At 40.4% G+C, this 15,490-nt stretch overlaps 1 protein-coding gene across 4 annotated transcripts in view; it reads right to left on the bottom strand.

The window, feature by feature from the left end:
• LOC131132813 (cell adhesion molecule 1) overlaps nucleotides 1-13,896 on the bottom strand; it is a 371,964-nt gene extending 358,068 nt beyond the window's left edge. For all 4 annotated transcript variants that reach the window (XM_078791837.1, XM_078791841.1, XM_078791848.1 and 1 more), the window contains exon 1: nucleotides 13,742-13,896. In XM_078791837.1, the coding sequence (XP_078647963.1) occupies nucleotides 13,742-13,814 (73 nt within the window). In that variant the 5' untranslated portion in view covers nucleotides 13,815-13,896. The remainder of the gene's footprint in view (nucleotides 1-13,741) is intronic.
• Between the last annotated feature and the right edge of the window lie 1,594 nt (nucleotides 13,897-15,490).

The following is a 15,490-nucleotide window of genomic DNA, read 5'->3' as shown; positions in this document are numbered from 1 at the left end:
AGGGAAAAAAAATAATAAATAAAATTCTTATGCGGATTAACTGCTCCTTCAACCATTTTCATTTCCAGTGGAGACGGTATTAATCTGACAGCCAAGTGAAGCCCAACAAATACTACACACTTCAAAGCTGTGGAAACCGATTTTGGAAGGGAAAAAAAAAAGGTCTGGTTCAAACATTTCTTTCTAATTCCAGGAGAAGACAGAGACCCTGGTGTGTTTTGAACCCTTCCATTAACACCCCCCCCCCCCCCAAAAAAAAAAGTATACAGCTGCTTCTTGAAGGTCTTTCTGTCATGGTTAGGTACAGCTATCCCCCATTCATTCCAGGTTCCAGACACAGCCGTGATAAGTGAATTTCTGCAAAGTAGAATCGTTTATTTATAAATGGAATATTTTCGTAGCGAAGAGTATTAAAAACCTGTTTACATTGCACAGTTTGAAGCAAGCACTGCCAAAGGTTGGCGGAACCTTGGAGCGTGAATGAAAGCTAGCAGGGTTATCTTGGTTTAGCATCCTAGTGGGGTTGCGTGCACGACTCGGGTTCGATGAGCATTTCTTCACTGCTTTCATGCAAGGACCGTTTTCCAATGCCTGAGGACGACGTGCAAGTTCTGAGTGAAGAAGGAAAACACGTTTATTCTTGAACCCCGCTCCTCGTAGAGACACACAGGGGACATACTACCGGTCTTCAAACTGTAAATAAGAGTGTCATAAAAATGTATTCCATATGCAATTGGAATTTCATGGGTGACCACATCTTCCTTAATCACAAGCACAGGCATTGCTGTTTGTTGAAGATTTAGTAGCAATGTGTCCAGACATTTTTGAGCTACTGTATTTGCTATTTGTAGCTTATTTTATTTTACTGTACTACTTTAAATAGTACAATTCCCTTATTTTCTTGAACCCTGCATGCCCCCGTGTTGCTGCTGGATCTGTGAATTTTTCTTGTAGATGAATAAAGTATCTGTCTATCTACCATTACTGACATCTGGTGACCAGTGTAGAATACTACACATGTCTTTCAGTGTGTCGTCTGAATGCCTTATAACTACATTTTACATACATTTTTATGCTTGACAATGCTTAATTAAGGTTCAAAATGTATGACATTGGCTTAAATTTGTTGACTATTTTTTAAAAACGGTAATAGAGTAAAGCTGCAAAGTGCAGAATAGCAAAGCACGACAGTCCTGCAACGGTGGTGCCAGAGTTCATACTCTATCCCGCACCTCGTTCCGGCTCAGACTGCTAATTGTCAAGAGCTTGTTTGAGACTGCGCGTATGTATGTGTGCCTCGGGTCTGCTCTTTGAAACCACGCTGATGAGCATATGCTTTCCGGTTGTGGTTTTCTTACATTTGGGTAGAAAACAAAAGTGTAATTCGCAGCAAAGGAGGGATAACACCTTTAATGCGCCAACAAGTCTGATTTGTTAGGGTGAAGGTAGCAGGTAAAACCATCAGACAGCACATAAGCACACCTCTTTGTTGTTACCATTGTCAGAGTAAATACTCAATCTGCTTTAATTATTTGCCAAAGATTCACCGCTTTTCAGTCTTCCACCTCCCACGCAGTGCAAAGTGTGTTTGGGCCGCACCGCGATTGCTTTTAAAAAGGCTGCTATTAGTAGATAATTAGAAGAAACGTACAACCACTACTTATGCAAGACTCAGGAATACTTGTGGAGAGAAAGCGATGCCCACACACGGCCTCGAAACAAAACTCATCATACAGTACATAGCTGGACGAAGGAATGGATGCATGCAGAAGCAGTATTAAAAAAGGTCCTTGACCTGCCAGAAGGCCCTCGGTTGTTTGTCCATTAAAGTTTTGCGGTGGCATGGAGTGCAGGCACTTTGCTGGAGAAAGGGCTTACTTATCCCTCCTGTAGGATGCATTCCCCAGATGCTCAATGAAATCTCGTGTGCCAAAAAGTCTACAAAAACAGGGCGCTTCATGGTAAACAAGGTAAGTGGACTCGAATATGTTGTGCAATAAAAGAAAACTATGCTGGCTGTTTCAAAAAGGCGAAAGAATAGAAAACATCTTGTCTGGTCTTAGTACCCAACACGGGGCGCTCCAGGGCACAGGAGAACTACTAAGTGACCCAAGAGGCTGCAGGCCCGACCCCACCTCAGGCACTTTTTCGATGTGTTTCCTCAAACACAGACCATCTCCTTCCTGGAAAACTATGGCCAATGTTTTTCAGCCCATTGCTGAATTTCTAAGTACTTTAGCTCCACCATCGGCATGCATTAGAGCCACTATGTATCCTGTATGCGTCCCAAATCTGCATTAAAAGTTAAAGACAGGAAGTGTCTGTCAAGCATTGATTTTCAAAAACAAATACAAGCGGTCATAAAAGGCAGCGTATCGGCCGTGGGAGCGGAGGTTCAGACATGCAGGGTACCCCCACAAGCCTGGGGACCGTGCATTACCATTGCTGTAAAAGGCGGTGTGTAAGCGTGCAGATCAACTCCACAAGTAAGGCCCTATGAAATCAGTTTGATTTTTTTCCCAATTGCATTTTTTTTTTTCAAATTCCATTGTATGCATTTCACACCAGCATAGCATGTATGCTTTTTCTGTTGAAAAAGTGAATAAAATGTCCGTTGATTAAATGTAAAAATCCTTATATTTATTGATGCAATACATCAATGGAATCAATTTTTCTCAGTAATCGAGAAATGGATGTTGCTTGGCTAACTTTTCTCATGAGATGTCAGCCTCTGCTTACATTGCTACAAAATCATAGGAAGGAAGACGTAGTCACAAATGCAACTCCGACTGCATATGTAAGATCATTTTATGACAGGCTTTTTTGGTTTACACAGACATGGGCCAAACGGCATTTTTGAGCTGCGTTCAAAAATAAGCATACTTCTTCTATTTTTTCACTATCCTTACATTAAAGCCATAAAACATAATGCGGTGAAAATATCCTAATCGCACAAACACACAAACCCCTAAGCTAACCTCTACTAACGTCCATTCACACTCTGTAAGAGGAGATTCCAAGTTTCGCCAGTGCTTATCGCCATTTCAACCCGTTTTGGTCAGGATGGGATGTTTGTAGTGTTTGTATCCGCCACGACTGAGCCATCCCCCCACACGAACCTTCCTTCTTTTCACGACGACAACATCCATTTACATTATGTCCATTTCCACAAGATGAGCGTGAAACAGTAAATTCCATGCATGTGGAAATCATAGGGCCCTACAAAAGCATAGAGGGAGTCATGACTGGCGATAATGCTAAGTGGAAGGGAGACACTCTTCTGTAGTTTGGCAACACTTACTTGACTGGTGAAATACGTAAACCGGGGAGATTTTGTTCAAATTGCAAACCTTGGACCTCTGCTACAACTCTGCTACTTGGACAAGTCATGCAATAACTTTGCAGTTGTGGGACATAGAAGTTTAGGTTGGACCTGAATTCTCTTATTTGTGAATTAAATGTCATCATAAATAAATGGCTGATTAATGGATGGGTGACCTATGCTTTCCAACCCATAGTCGACTTCAACTTTTTTTTCTATGCGACATGCATTCTAACCATGCTAAAATTTGTGTGCACGGGGATAGCTTGGCCAATATGACGGTGCCCTTAGACCTCAATTCTGTTCACATTGGAGACCTTGGACCTCCACAACAACTCAGAAGCATGCGACTTGTGAAAGCGATGTGACAAGTTTGCAGTTGTAAAAAGTAGCAGCAGAAAGTAGCTTGACCAGAATGACATGACTTTCCTGCATGAAGTGGCAAAGAAAAGGACCCTAGGTAATGCTTCAAAACCTACACGGTTCTGGATCAACTCCGTTTATGATTGCGGTACCAAAAAATACTGAAAACCACACTGATTCAATGCAGAACAAGACACATACCAGCAACCGACAATTTAGAAGGACTTGTCAGCATGTGGATAATGTAAACAGGAACATTTTGTCATTATTAACAGTGGTTCCCAAACTTTGACAGTCACGTACCCCTCCACACATCTAAGTTATCTCTTGGAAGGTTTGTATTCTGTTTGGTGGATTTGTGGTGTGATGTGTGATGGGTGCAAACTTCCCTTTCTAGATTACAATGGTCGCGTACCGAGAAACTGTGTTTGTGTGTGTACATACAAAGTCATCTTTTGGAAACTTTGTCTAAAACAGAGTGGAAAAAATTCCATTCCTATCAGACCACTGCAGCAAAGTTTAAAATCTATGGAGCATCATACTTCTGCGTCCAAAGCTAAAGGCACATGCAAAAGGTCAAATGCCAAGGTGACATTCAGGGCCAACCCCGATTTTACCCTCTTATCCATCGTCCACGTTTCCCTCTCTCCTGTAGTCGATTGACCTAAACATATTGGAGAGCGTATAGCAGCAGCAGCGTCCTCAAAGCCCATAACAAGCATTTAGGCCCTGTCCACACGTAGGCAAATATCTCATAAAACAAAATCATTTTCCCACGATTTGGCCCATCATCCACACAAGCCCGCACATATCTGGCACAAAAAAAACAAGGTTTTCAAACTATGTTGCAAACTGACTTTTACTCTGGTTTTTCATCATCATTGCCAATTTGGTCTTGTGTTAACACCCCCAACGACTTAGGGAAAAAAATATCAGTTATACACACACAGAAAGTACACTGCCCGTCAAAAATGTTAGTTTTATTGATAGAAATTCAAGTCATTTAAGTCCAATGAATAGCATGAAATGGTACAAAGGTAATTGGTCACATGCCAGACGTTAATAAAAATTTTCCCATCCATCCATTCACTATGCCGCTTATCCTCATCAGGGTCACCGGGGTATGCTGAAGCCTATCCCGGCTGACTTTGAGCGACAGGTAAGGTTACCCAAAACTAAAAAATAATGTGTCTTTCAGGATTATAGAAAAAGGTCTCTTTCAGGTACCACAAAATGTAAAGCTGTTCTGCAGAAATGAAGGTTGATCAAGCCTTGGCAGTTGGTGCAACTAATTCCTAATGTGTTACAAGTTCTGGATTACTCGATCTGGAGTACCTCCTCCGTACGCATAAAAGCAGTATTCAGAACACAACCAACATCATCAGTTGAACAGCATTGTACTGGAGAAATTGATTTGTTGCTCCAAAATTGTCAAGAAAAAAGTGAATTATCAATGGAAAAGACACAGACCATCTTAACACTTTCAAATGTAGTTTTTCCTCCAGAGAAATTGAAATGTTCTAAAACTTTTGAAATTTGTGAACAGGTTCTGGATTCTTCAGATTCTGGAGGTATTTTTTTCAGGTTATAGTCTGAAGTCAGTGTTTCAATATTAAGCTACAGGTTTTCGAGGTTGACATTGTTGAATGTTTAAGCGTCAGGAAGCCACACACAATAACGCAGAGAGAAGGACTGAGCACAACGGATAGATGTGATCCATTTATATGAGTAGACGGCGTAAGAGCCTGAAGGGACTCATCAGGAACAAATTTCCTGTGTCACATTAAAAAAAAAAAAGAACTAGGATGACTCAAGCCTACTGTGCGGCGATAGCGGTGGACACACTATTGTATTCTAAAAGACATTCATTTCCTTCGTCATAATTACAGCCAATAACCTCAGATATTTCGATGACAACGTAAATAATACAAGTTGATTCCTGATTGCATTGTTATTGCTGAGCTCATAATCATAGCTGTGAATATGAGGAACAAGGGCCCAATTACAGCCTCGGATGCCACTAAAGGTGGTGGCTAAAAGCTGATTAATGTGTTATATCAAGTTCTCTCAACTACAAAACTGAAAAACATGTGTGTGCTCCATCTCAATTCATATTGTTTGGTCGGGATTCTTTTGCCTGAGGCGACTCTGTGATGTTATTGCCAGTCCTTCAACTCATGCAAGGCCACCCTGTTTTTATCTTTTCTCATTTGGGGCGCAGCATGTGGATGTTTGACAATACGGCTTGTCCCTCCAAATTCAAAGAAAATCTAAAAGGTATTTCAACTTTCACTGATTTGAAATTACATTTCTCCGAGAGAAACCATCAAACATATTTGAAATGCTGTAAATGCGTAAACATTTTAGCATACCTTATTTCAACAAATTGCCCATAGCGGCACAATTAATCAACAAGTGCACTTGAATAAAAAAAGCCTCCTATACAATATACTGTAAATATAATTACAGCCGTCATTCGTTCATTGTGGGTAATCGTTCCAGACTAAACTGTGATAAGTGGATTTCCACAGTAGGATTGATTCCTTATGTAAAAATTTTATATTTTTGTAGTTCGAGCACAGAAAACATATTTACGAGCTTCTAAATATGGACATGAAATAACACCCCTATAGTCACCTTTACATCCCTGTTACTCCTATTAGTCCCTTGTTGTTCTGTACAGTACTTCCTTCAGGGACTATTATCTCATCAAAGTAACATTACTGACAGAGTGACCAGTGTAGAATGTGTAGAACACCTTTCTTCTGAAAGCTTTTTGTTTTTTTTGTTTTTTTTTAGTTCTTTTGCCATTTTTGTGCATCAAAAAGCACAATGTAAAAAAAAAAAAACATGAAAATGTTGCTTGAACATGTAAAGTAATAATAACCGCAAAACTACGCTATGACATTTTTTAATGAATATATTTGGAAATTAATATATTTCATCGAATGAAGCCAGTACAAGGTAATGCCCATGAAATATAAGGAGATCAGTAATATGGACATTGATATTGGGATAGGAATTAAATACCGGACCATATCGATATCACTTTTGAATTCAGAAATAGAAGGTTTGCATTTTCTCACATTCTCGCATATTCCAACCGTTCTTTTTTTCAATATATTTAGCGAGTAAAGTGTGCTTTTATAGTTCTTTCCCCATATTTCCACACATGTTAGATACAGTAATAAACAAATGACAAATTTAGCTTTATTCAAAATTTAAGTGTTTCTCGCCATCTTAGCTGTATATTTTTAATATGCTATTTCCAGCTCATATTTTCATCGATTTTGAAAATATTATTTTCATTCACCCTTTCGATGTCCACTCCATCAATTTGGCGTGCTATTACCAAATAAAATTATTTCATTTTTACTTAGGTTCAAGGCTGATCTACAGTATATCAGTAGATCTTTCTTCTATGGCCATCTGTGACTTTTTTATGTGCCGCCCCCAGAACAAAAGGCAGTCGCATCATCCGCAAGTAATACTAGCATTCTGTCTTTCATTGCTGTACAAATGTTTCACAATTTTGGTCCCAGTATTGACCCCTGTGGGACTTTAAATGTGACTATAGGTGTGTTCACTTCATATCTAGAGGGCTGTAGTAATGCTAAAAAGTGTATTGAGAAGGTCGTAAACAGGTTTTCTATGCTCTGTCGACAAAAGAAATGCATTTATAAAATAGGAATCCTACTTCACAGAGAAATTCGTGTCTGGAACAAATCATCAACCATCATAAACTAGGAATTACCGTACAGGTAAATTTTAAAACATTGATAGTTTTGCTTTCAGTGCTTACCAAAACACATATAATTCTAACTAGGAGACAGGACCATTTTAGGGCAGGGCGATAGGGACCAAAACTCATATCCCGATATATTTAGGTTGAGTATCGATATAGTATGATTTTTTTATTTGTTAAAGTAAATTGTGAAAGGGGAACTGCACTTTTTGGGGTATTTGGGTCCTAGTTTGGACCTAGTTTAGCGTGGGATATTTAGTCAAATATATATTGTATTGTATTTATAGATTGGATTGGATCTAATCTTTCCACAAGTGCAAGGTAACGTCAAACCATGCCGGTACAATGTTTTTCCAAAGGCCAGATTGCCATCCATGCCCACCCCCCGCCAACCCCAACACCTCCAGAGATTTGGAAGCGGAATATGCGTACTTGACATCCCATCAGCAGACGGCTCTCTGACAAGTAGGCCATAAAGGCTTTTTTTCGCTTTGATTACACGAAGTGCATGGAGGCCAGATGCGACCCAACCCAGTCATCTGTTGGCTTGCCAACACGGTCGCACGACTGGAGGAGGGAGGAGGAGGCAGTCGGGTGACTTGGGGTTCCTTCCCCCTGAGGAATAAAAGGCATTGTTCTTCATCACACTTAACAAGTCCATTTGTGCACCTGTTTTCCATCACGGGGAATACCTAGCAGTTGAATGGAAGGCCAAATTGCACTGCAGACAATTTACATTTTTGTGTGAAATAAAAGAGAAAAAGTCTTTCTACAGACAAGACGTGCACATAAATATGCAGGGGTAATCATCTAAAGCTACGGTCACACGGCAGGTCAATTCCGACTTTTTTGCTCATATGTGACCTGTCTTCTGATTTTTCCATGTGCATTACAATTCAGATTATTTTCAAATGCAACTCATGCCTCATTCATATGTAGATAAACTTACTCACCGATGTCAGCAAATGCTCTCCATGTCATCAAAATTTATTTTTAAAAACTGTCAGTGAAGAGGCTCACGACAAAGTGTCCCAGCACTGACATGTGAAGGTAGATGGCGCCGACATCCACCCACACACTCCTGGGAAGAGACGTCGCAGCAAGTTCTCCACAAACTGCCATTGGTTAAGGAAATCGTGCCTCCCTTGCCGAATTGAGCATACATAGCTCAGCGATTTTAACTTCCGTAAACACACAGCAATGTATTTCATTTCACATTTTTTAGGAACAGACTACATTAAAAGATTCTAATTGGGCATCATACCCTGCAGTGTGAACGTAGCCAAAAACAAGATTATTCTGAGTAATTGGGGCGGCATGGCTCAGGCGGTAGAGTGGTAGCTGGCTTGATTCTCTGTCCTCATCCAAGAAATACATATTTGGGAAAGATACTGAACCCACAGTTGTTCCAGATGCTGCATCATCAGTGGCTAACAGTCCTTAAAGGGGAACTGCACCTCTGGGGAATTTTGCCCGTCCGTCTCAATCCTTATGTGAAAAGTGAACACATATTTTTTCCCCTCTTCTGTGCATTATAACACGAGAAAATTAGTTAATATGAGCTAGCTCACAATGCACGTCATTGTGACCCAACCATTTCGACTATAAAGCCATCTAAAAAAAAACCTCTCTCTTTCCTAGGTGCATTAATTTCACATTGAGCATTTAGCTTAAGCTACTTCTGTCAATAATACCAGCATAGATACAGCGACGACACTTCCAATGTCCGCTCTCATTGGGATAGTTGTGTGCTCCAATCCTCAGGTAAAAACCACTGATGGCAAACAAGCATCTTGTTGAGTCTTCGTCACGAAATTGAGAGCTAGGTATCCACTCTAGCGAGGCGTCGTGCTAGGCCGCCGGATAAATAGTTTTTCATGTTATGTGCTACTGTAACTATATCGCTGTAGATTGGTTCGTATAAAAGTAAATGTGTATGTAAATGGAACATTGTTGCCATTTTTTGAGGCCTTCAATGGGCGTCCCATGACGCCCATTGTTACATAGATCATATTAACTTGTTTTCATGTGCTAGACTGCACAGAAAACAGAAAGAAATATAATAAAAATAAAAATAATTGAAGACTATGGAATGGACATTTGACTACAGTTCCTTCATTGACTCAGTGTTTCAACTGTATTTTCAAATTCCCGGACTCCAGGGTCAAAGTCAGGATTGTTCTGAGCTCCTTTTTTTCATACCACTGTTGCCAGTTGGTACACTTCTTTTGCATTTCTGTTTGTTTTTACAACAATATGATATCCTGGATCCAATGCATCAGGATGTCGTATATAGCTCACATGCCGTAGGTTATCACCGCCAAACTTCAAAATTAAAAATGACTTCTGAGGAGTGTTTTTGGATGCTAGCAAGTCACATCTCAGCCAATCCTCTAAGACTCAGCCAACCAGATAACTACAGTCCGTATTACTCCCACTGGGCATTTTGCACAGCTCTTTAAAATTTCAACAGCCAAATATTTAATTAAACACGACTTTCATCTTCAGTTCTCACCCCAGTTTGACCCCCTTAGGTACACTACTTCACAAACACGCATCATATTATCCACTGCAACAAAAAGTTGCTCTCTGATGGAGTTAATTAGTGCGCAGAAGAGGTTTCACGCTGCAGAGTTTACTGTTCACTCAATGTTATACTTTCAGGTTATAACTGTTAAATAGTTAGCTTGCCGTCACAATATAACAAATTATTCAACAATGTATCTAATCTCAGATCGGAACAGAGATAAATATATCGTCACTGTGCCGTGGCCAACGTTTAAAGAGAATTATTTCATAAAAACACAAAACAAACAACTGGTGTGAGCAAAATAAAGCACAAATTTTATTTTCTGGACTTTTCCAAAGTGTTCAAATGAGGACACATCATTTACAAAAATAAAGAAAATCTGCATAATTCGTAGTTTAATGGCTACTTTAGTGACCCGCGTTTGATTTGGTTCATCAGTGCATGTTTTGAAATGTTTAAGCAGACTTATCCAGAGTATGCAAACAAGATCGGAATGATGACTTCCAATGGTGAATGGACATTAAGTGTTTCCCAGTGTTTCCCAAATGGATGTAGTGTGGCTAACTTTTATAATGGGATATCTCTGCAAACATTGCTGAAAAAAATAGGTATGAATGTGAGTGTGAATGGTTGTTTGTCTATATGTGCCCTGTGATTGGCTGGTGACCGGTCCAGGGTGTACCCCGCCTCTCACCCAAAGACAGCTGGAATAGGCTCCAGCATACTCTAGCGTGACCCTAGTCAGAATAAGTGGCATAGAAAATTGATGGATGGATGGTGAAAACACACTCATCCAGCCCGAGTCACAGAAAACTAGGCTAACCCAGCTAGCTTCCATTCCCACTCAGTAAGAGAGGCGTTTTGAAGTTTTTCTACCAACTTTCGCCTGTGTTTTGGGCCACTGTTACAAGGTTCAAGGGGGGGTGGTTTGGTGTTTGTGATGAGATTCCACCAAGATTGAGCGATCTGCAAAATGCATATTAGGACTGCATCAAAGACAAGCAGCTTTAGCATACAATTTAGCAGCACGTTCTTTAGGCCAAGCATCGGACGGTCATGTGGATGAAGCACAGGAATACTTTTCAACTTCAATTTCTTGATATTGATATCAAACAGTCAAGAAGATGATAAAGACTGATCTGAACTATTTTGACCATATTTTAGCAAAGATTGATGCATTTTCACTAAAAAAATCTGCCCCAACTAACAAAAACAGGACAAAAACTTGTGGATTGGTACCAAAACATAATGGGCTCTTCCTTGGCCTGTGCCCCACCCTTGCACAAAGTTAAGACTCCTTGGCATAGGTAACAAAGACACCAACGAGTGAATCCGATCCAGAGGATGTTATCTCCCAAGCATGTTTGTATTGGCTTCGGTGCCAAAAATCCATGCTCTGAGAGAGCATCCAAGAAAAAAAAAACTCCTGCAATGCTTAAACACAGAGCAAGTCCACAGACAGCAGCGCTGGTTGGGGAGGGGGTAAATAATTAATACGCTTTGTGCAAACTTGCAATGAAGGTAAATCAGCACTCGCCGTGGTCCAGAAACAACACAGACGTGTTTGGCTTTGCCCTTTGTGCTTGTTCAACTGACAAAACACGATTACCGGGGTCCAGCGTTTTAACGGATATAAAAATATAGAAAAAAACAACATGATGGATTAAGCTGCTCGGATAATCCACATTGGGACAAACGCCTGCCGTCCTCCACCATCAAGACGCACAGTCAGCATAAAAAGGCTTTATAAAAGGAGGTGCAGCGTTAAGTTTCTTCCAAGCATGGAAGACCTGACTTGACATGAAGTAAGCTGGACTGGGTGACAAGACGGTTGCACAACAAAGCCACAGTTTACCAGTTGCGAGATTGTGTAAGCTGTGTGTTGCCAACGTGTGAGCATGGTGGAGGGGGGTGGTGATGCTGGTGCGTCGCCTGCTGTTATTCCATCACATCTCCATGGCAATGCGCAACGACGAACAACCTTAAAGCAAGCATGCTTCTTGGCGCAAAACACAACATGCCATACATCCAATATACTAATAGAAAGCCATGTTGCAGCTGCATCTGCAAAACATGCTGCATATCCACTACCCCGTGCCTATCTTGAACACCATTAGGAGTTCACGCACATTTAGATCAACCCCTTTCCCAGGCAGCACACGTGCGTCTGCTGTGGCATTCAGAGACATGATTCCACACTCTCACTTATGGCCTCCGATTCGTCTCAGTGAATACAGACAACACACCTCTACGGATGTGTTTGTTTCATTGCATGTGGAAACATGAGTCACTTTTGCTGAATCGTAAGAGCAGGGAGTCCCATGCTTAAATTGGTAGTGAATGGGAATTCTGCATTGCTGCACGCTTGGCTAAACCACTTCAACACACTGCTGGTTCTTTAGCTATGATGGATCTTAACCAAGCATGCAAAGAAAAAAAAATGCTACACACTAAAAATGTCATGTTGCTACTGAATCCAAATCAAACTCACCGGAATTGCTAAAAAAAAAAATGTGCCTGCTTATTATCCACATTTAATGTCCATCATGTACACCCTTGGGAATCCATGCACATTTACACCCACCCCTTTCCCAGCGAGCACACATGCATCTGTCACTGCAATCTACAGCATGACTCCATGCCTCCATATAACGCATTTAATTCGGCTAAGTTAGCAAGTCACTTAATGTGTTCGTTTAATTTGGGGAGTAGCTTTTGCCGAATACCAGAATTCTGCATTAGTGCACTCTTAAACACACCACCGGTTCGTTTTCTATCATGGATCGGAACCAACCCTCAACCAAGCACACAAATATATGATCAAAACTCTTCCAACACACCAATGGAAAGTCATGTAAAACCAGGATGGCTAAAAGGAAACTTTGATGCCCATAAGATGCTGCATATCCACAATCCGCCCGCCATGAACACGGTTCGGAATCCATGCGCACTTAGATCCACCCCTTTCCCAGGGAGCACACATGCATCTGTCACAGCATTGGACCACACTATTCCACATTCTTACATATCACCTCCAATTCGGCATACATCCAGAACGTCACCCCACGCGTGTTGGCTTTGAATTTAAACTTTTAAAAATACATTCGCAGCGTCTTCGAATACACTCTGGTGGATGCCCATCGGAATCGCCGGAGAACGAACGGTGGAAATGAGCTATAAAAATGAAGTAAATAGCTATAGAGAGTTGTTGCTACATGATATATAGAAAATATAGCTCTACTGGCGTGTTTGTTTAATTGGGAAAGCAAACACCATTCACTTTTGCTGAATCTGAAGAGTCGGAAGCCCCGTACTGAAATCAGTGCTGTTTTTATTGGGAATTCTGCATTGCAACGATCGCTTGAACGCACCGCTGGTTCTTTTCCCTTCTGTGATGATGTGCACCACACAGAGCAAAGTGGTTCCGAGCAAGTGGACGGGTCTCAAAGCAGCACTTCAAAGCGACATAGCAACTCCAATGCAATACAGCAAAAATCCATGCAATGCGACATTTAAAGAGTTCACGGCCAAGCTATTAATAACAACGAGGTGTCCAAAGTGCCCCGACAAAAAAGCAAATCAAAACAAAATATCCATTTAAAAAAACATTTGACAAAAATAAGCATGATCCAACTTTACGGACAGTTGCACAGTGCTGTACATCCGCCAGCCGCTTTGGTCACGAATCTCCCAAAAATGCTGATAAAGATGAAAAAAATCCACACGTATGAAGATGGAAAAGGAAGCGGAATACCCAGGCGCGTTGATTTAAAGCACCTACCTTGTAGAAGAGCCGCCTGAAAGACGAATAAAAAGAGAATAGTCGCCAGAGAGCTGCAGCCTGCGTTCGCCATGTTGGACACCTGCTTCAGTATGATGGCACCTACTGTGGAGATGCCCTGCTCGCTTCCTCGCCTCCTCGCCTCCTTGCTTCCTTGCCTCCTCGCCTCCTTCACTCACTCCTTCGCCCTCCTTCCTCTCTCCTTCCCACAGTAACCCTCCCCCCCTTCTTCTTCAAGGCTATAGGGGTGTCCAAAGTGTGGCCAAATATGTCCAGACAATAATTAATTATTAATACGATATATTAATATTTATTATAACACTCTTAAATATTGAAATATAATAAGATATATTATTAGATACTCAGTGCACCGGCACAGGTTCATTGTTGTGTCACTGGTATCGTTTTATATGTAAACAATACCCAACCCTACCAAGTCCAAAACCTTTCATTTTTCTTTATGGGAAAAAACATTAGATGCAAGACAAACACTTTACATTCTAGACCAGGGGGTGTCCAAAATGTGACCAGGGGGCCACTTGTGACCCATGACTTAACAAGAAAATGTAAAACAGCAAAAATGGAAAAATAAGCAGTGATTACAAAAAATAAAGTCTAAATAATCTAAACAATAAAAAGTTTAATCTTACCAGAATAATGTCAAAATATTCTGAATGGAAAAATAGCATAATTTTCATAGTATAAAGTAGAAATATTAAAGAAAATTTGTTTTTAAGTTTAATATTATGATAATAAATCCAAAAAAAGTTTTATTTTGGGAAATTAGGTTGGGGAAAAAGTAAAAAAATATTATGTAAATAAAGACATATATTAAAAGTAAATAAAGACATATATTAAAAGAAAACATTCTTTTTCAACTTTTGTCTCGATAAGAAGTACATGCACCCTATCATTCTCCAGGCACTCTGTTGTAAAAGTCTGAATAATCTGAATAATCCTCCATTTTAGCAGTCAAAGTGATTTCTTCATTTTACAGAAAAATACTAATCTATTTCTCATGCACGCCCCCATCCCCCTCAGGATGAGGAGAGTACTGCAGTGCCTCAGTGTATGGCCTTTCTTTGTATTTTCTGTTTGAGCAGCAAAATAATGATGTCACACTTACATCTAAGACATTACACAGGCAATAGAAAGCTATGGTGTATCATAAAGGTTTCTGCAAAATTGTATTATTGGCAACTATTGGAACTTTGAGCTGGAAGGATATGATGTAAACTACATCAGCAGGAATAATAAATTAACATTTTAATTAAATAAAATCTAATTTTTATACATTTATTTGTATTTGAAATATATTACACCATACCACACCCATCTATTTCTACCGCTTATCCTCACTCGTGGGAGTGCTGGAGCCTATCCCAGCTGACTTTGGGTGAGAGGCGGGGTACACCCTGACTGGTGGCCAGCCAATCACAGGGCACATATAGACAAACAACCATTCACACTCACATTCATACCTATGGACAATTTGCAGTGGCCAATTAACCTAGCATGTTTTTGGAATGTGGGAGGAAACCGGACGCATGCACGCGGAGAACATGCAAAGTCCACACAGAGATGCCCAACGGAGAGTCAAACCCAGATCAGATCTCCTGGCAGTATTATTTTATGTGATAATTGTCTGGTTGTTTTTTCAAAGGCTGCTGAAAATAGGAAGGCATAACATTATGTCTTGGAAAAAAGACGCCTTTTTCCTTTTTGTCATGTTCATTATCCTCATAAAAT

Source organism: Doryrhamphus excisus, linkage group LG1 (genome assembly GCF_037039965.1).
Source record: "Doryrhamphus excisus strain RoL-2023G ecotype Guam linkage group LG1, RoL_Dexc_Guam_v1.1, whole genome shotgun sequence".
In the NCBI taxonomy this organism is placed as follows: Eukaryota; Metazoa; Chordata; class Actinopteri; order Syngnathiformes; family Syngnathidae; genus Doryrhamphus; species Doryrhamphus excisus.
This window is presented reverse-complemented; position numbering and strand designations above follow the sequence as displayed.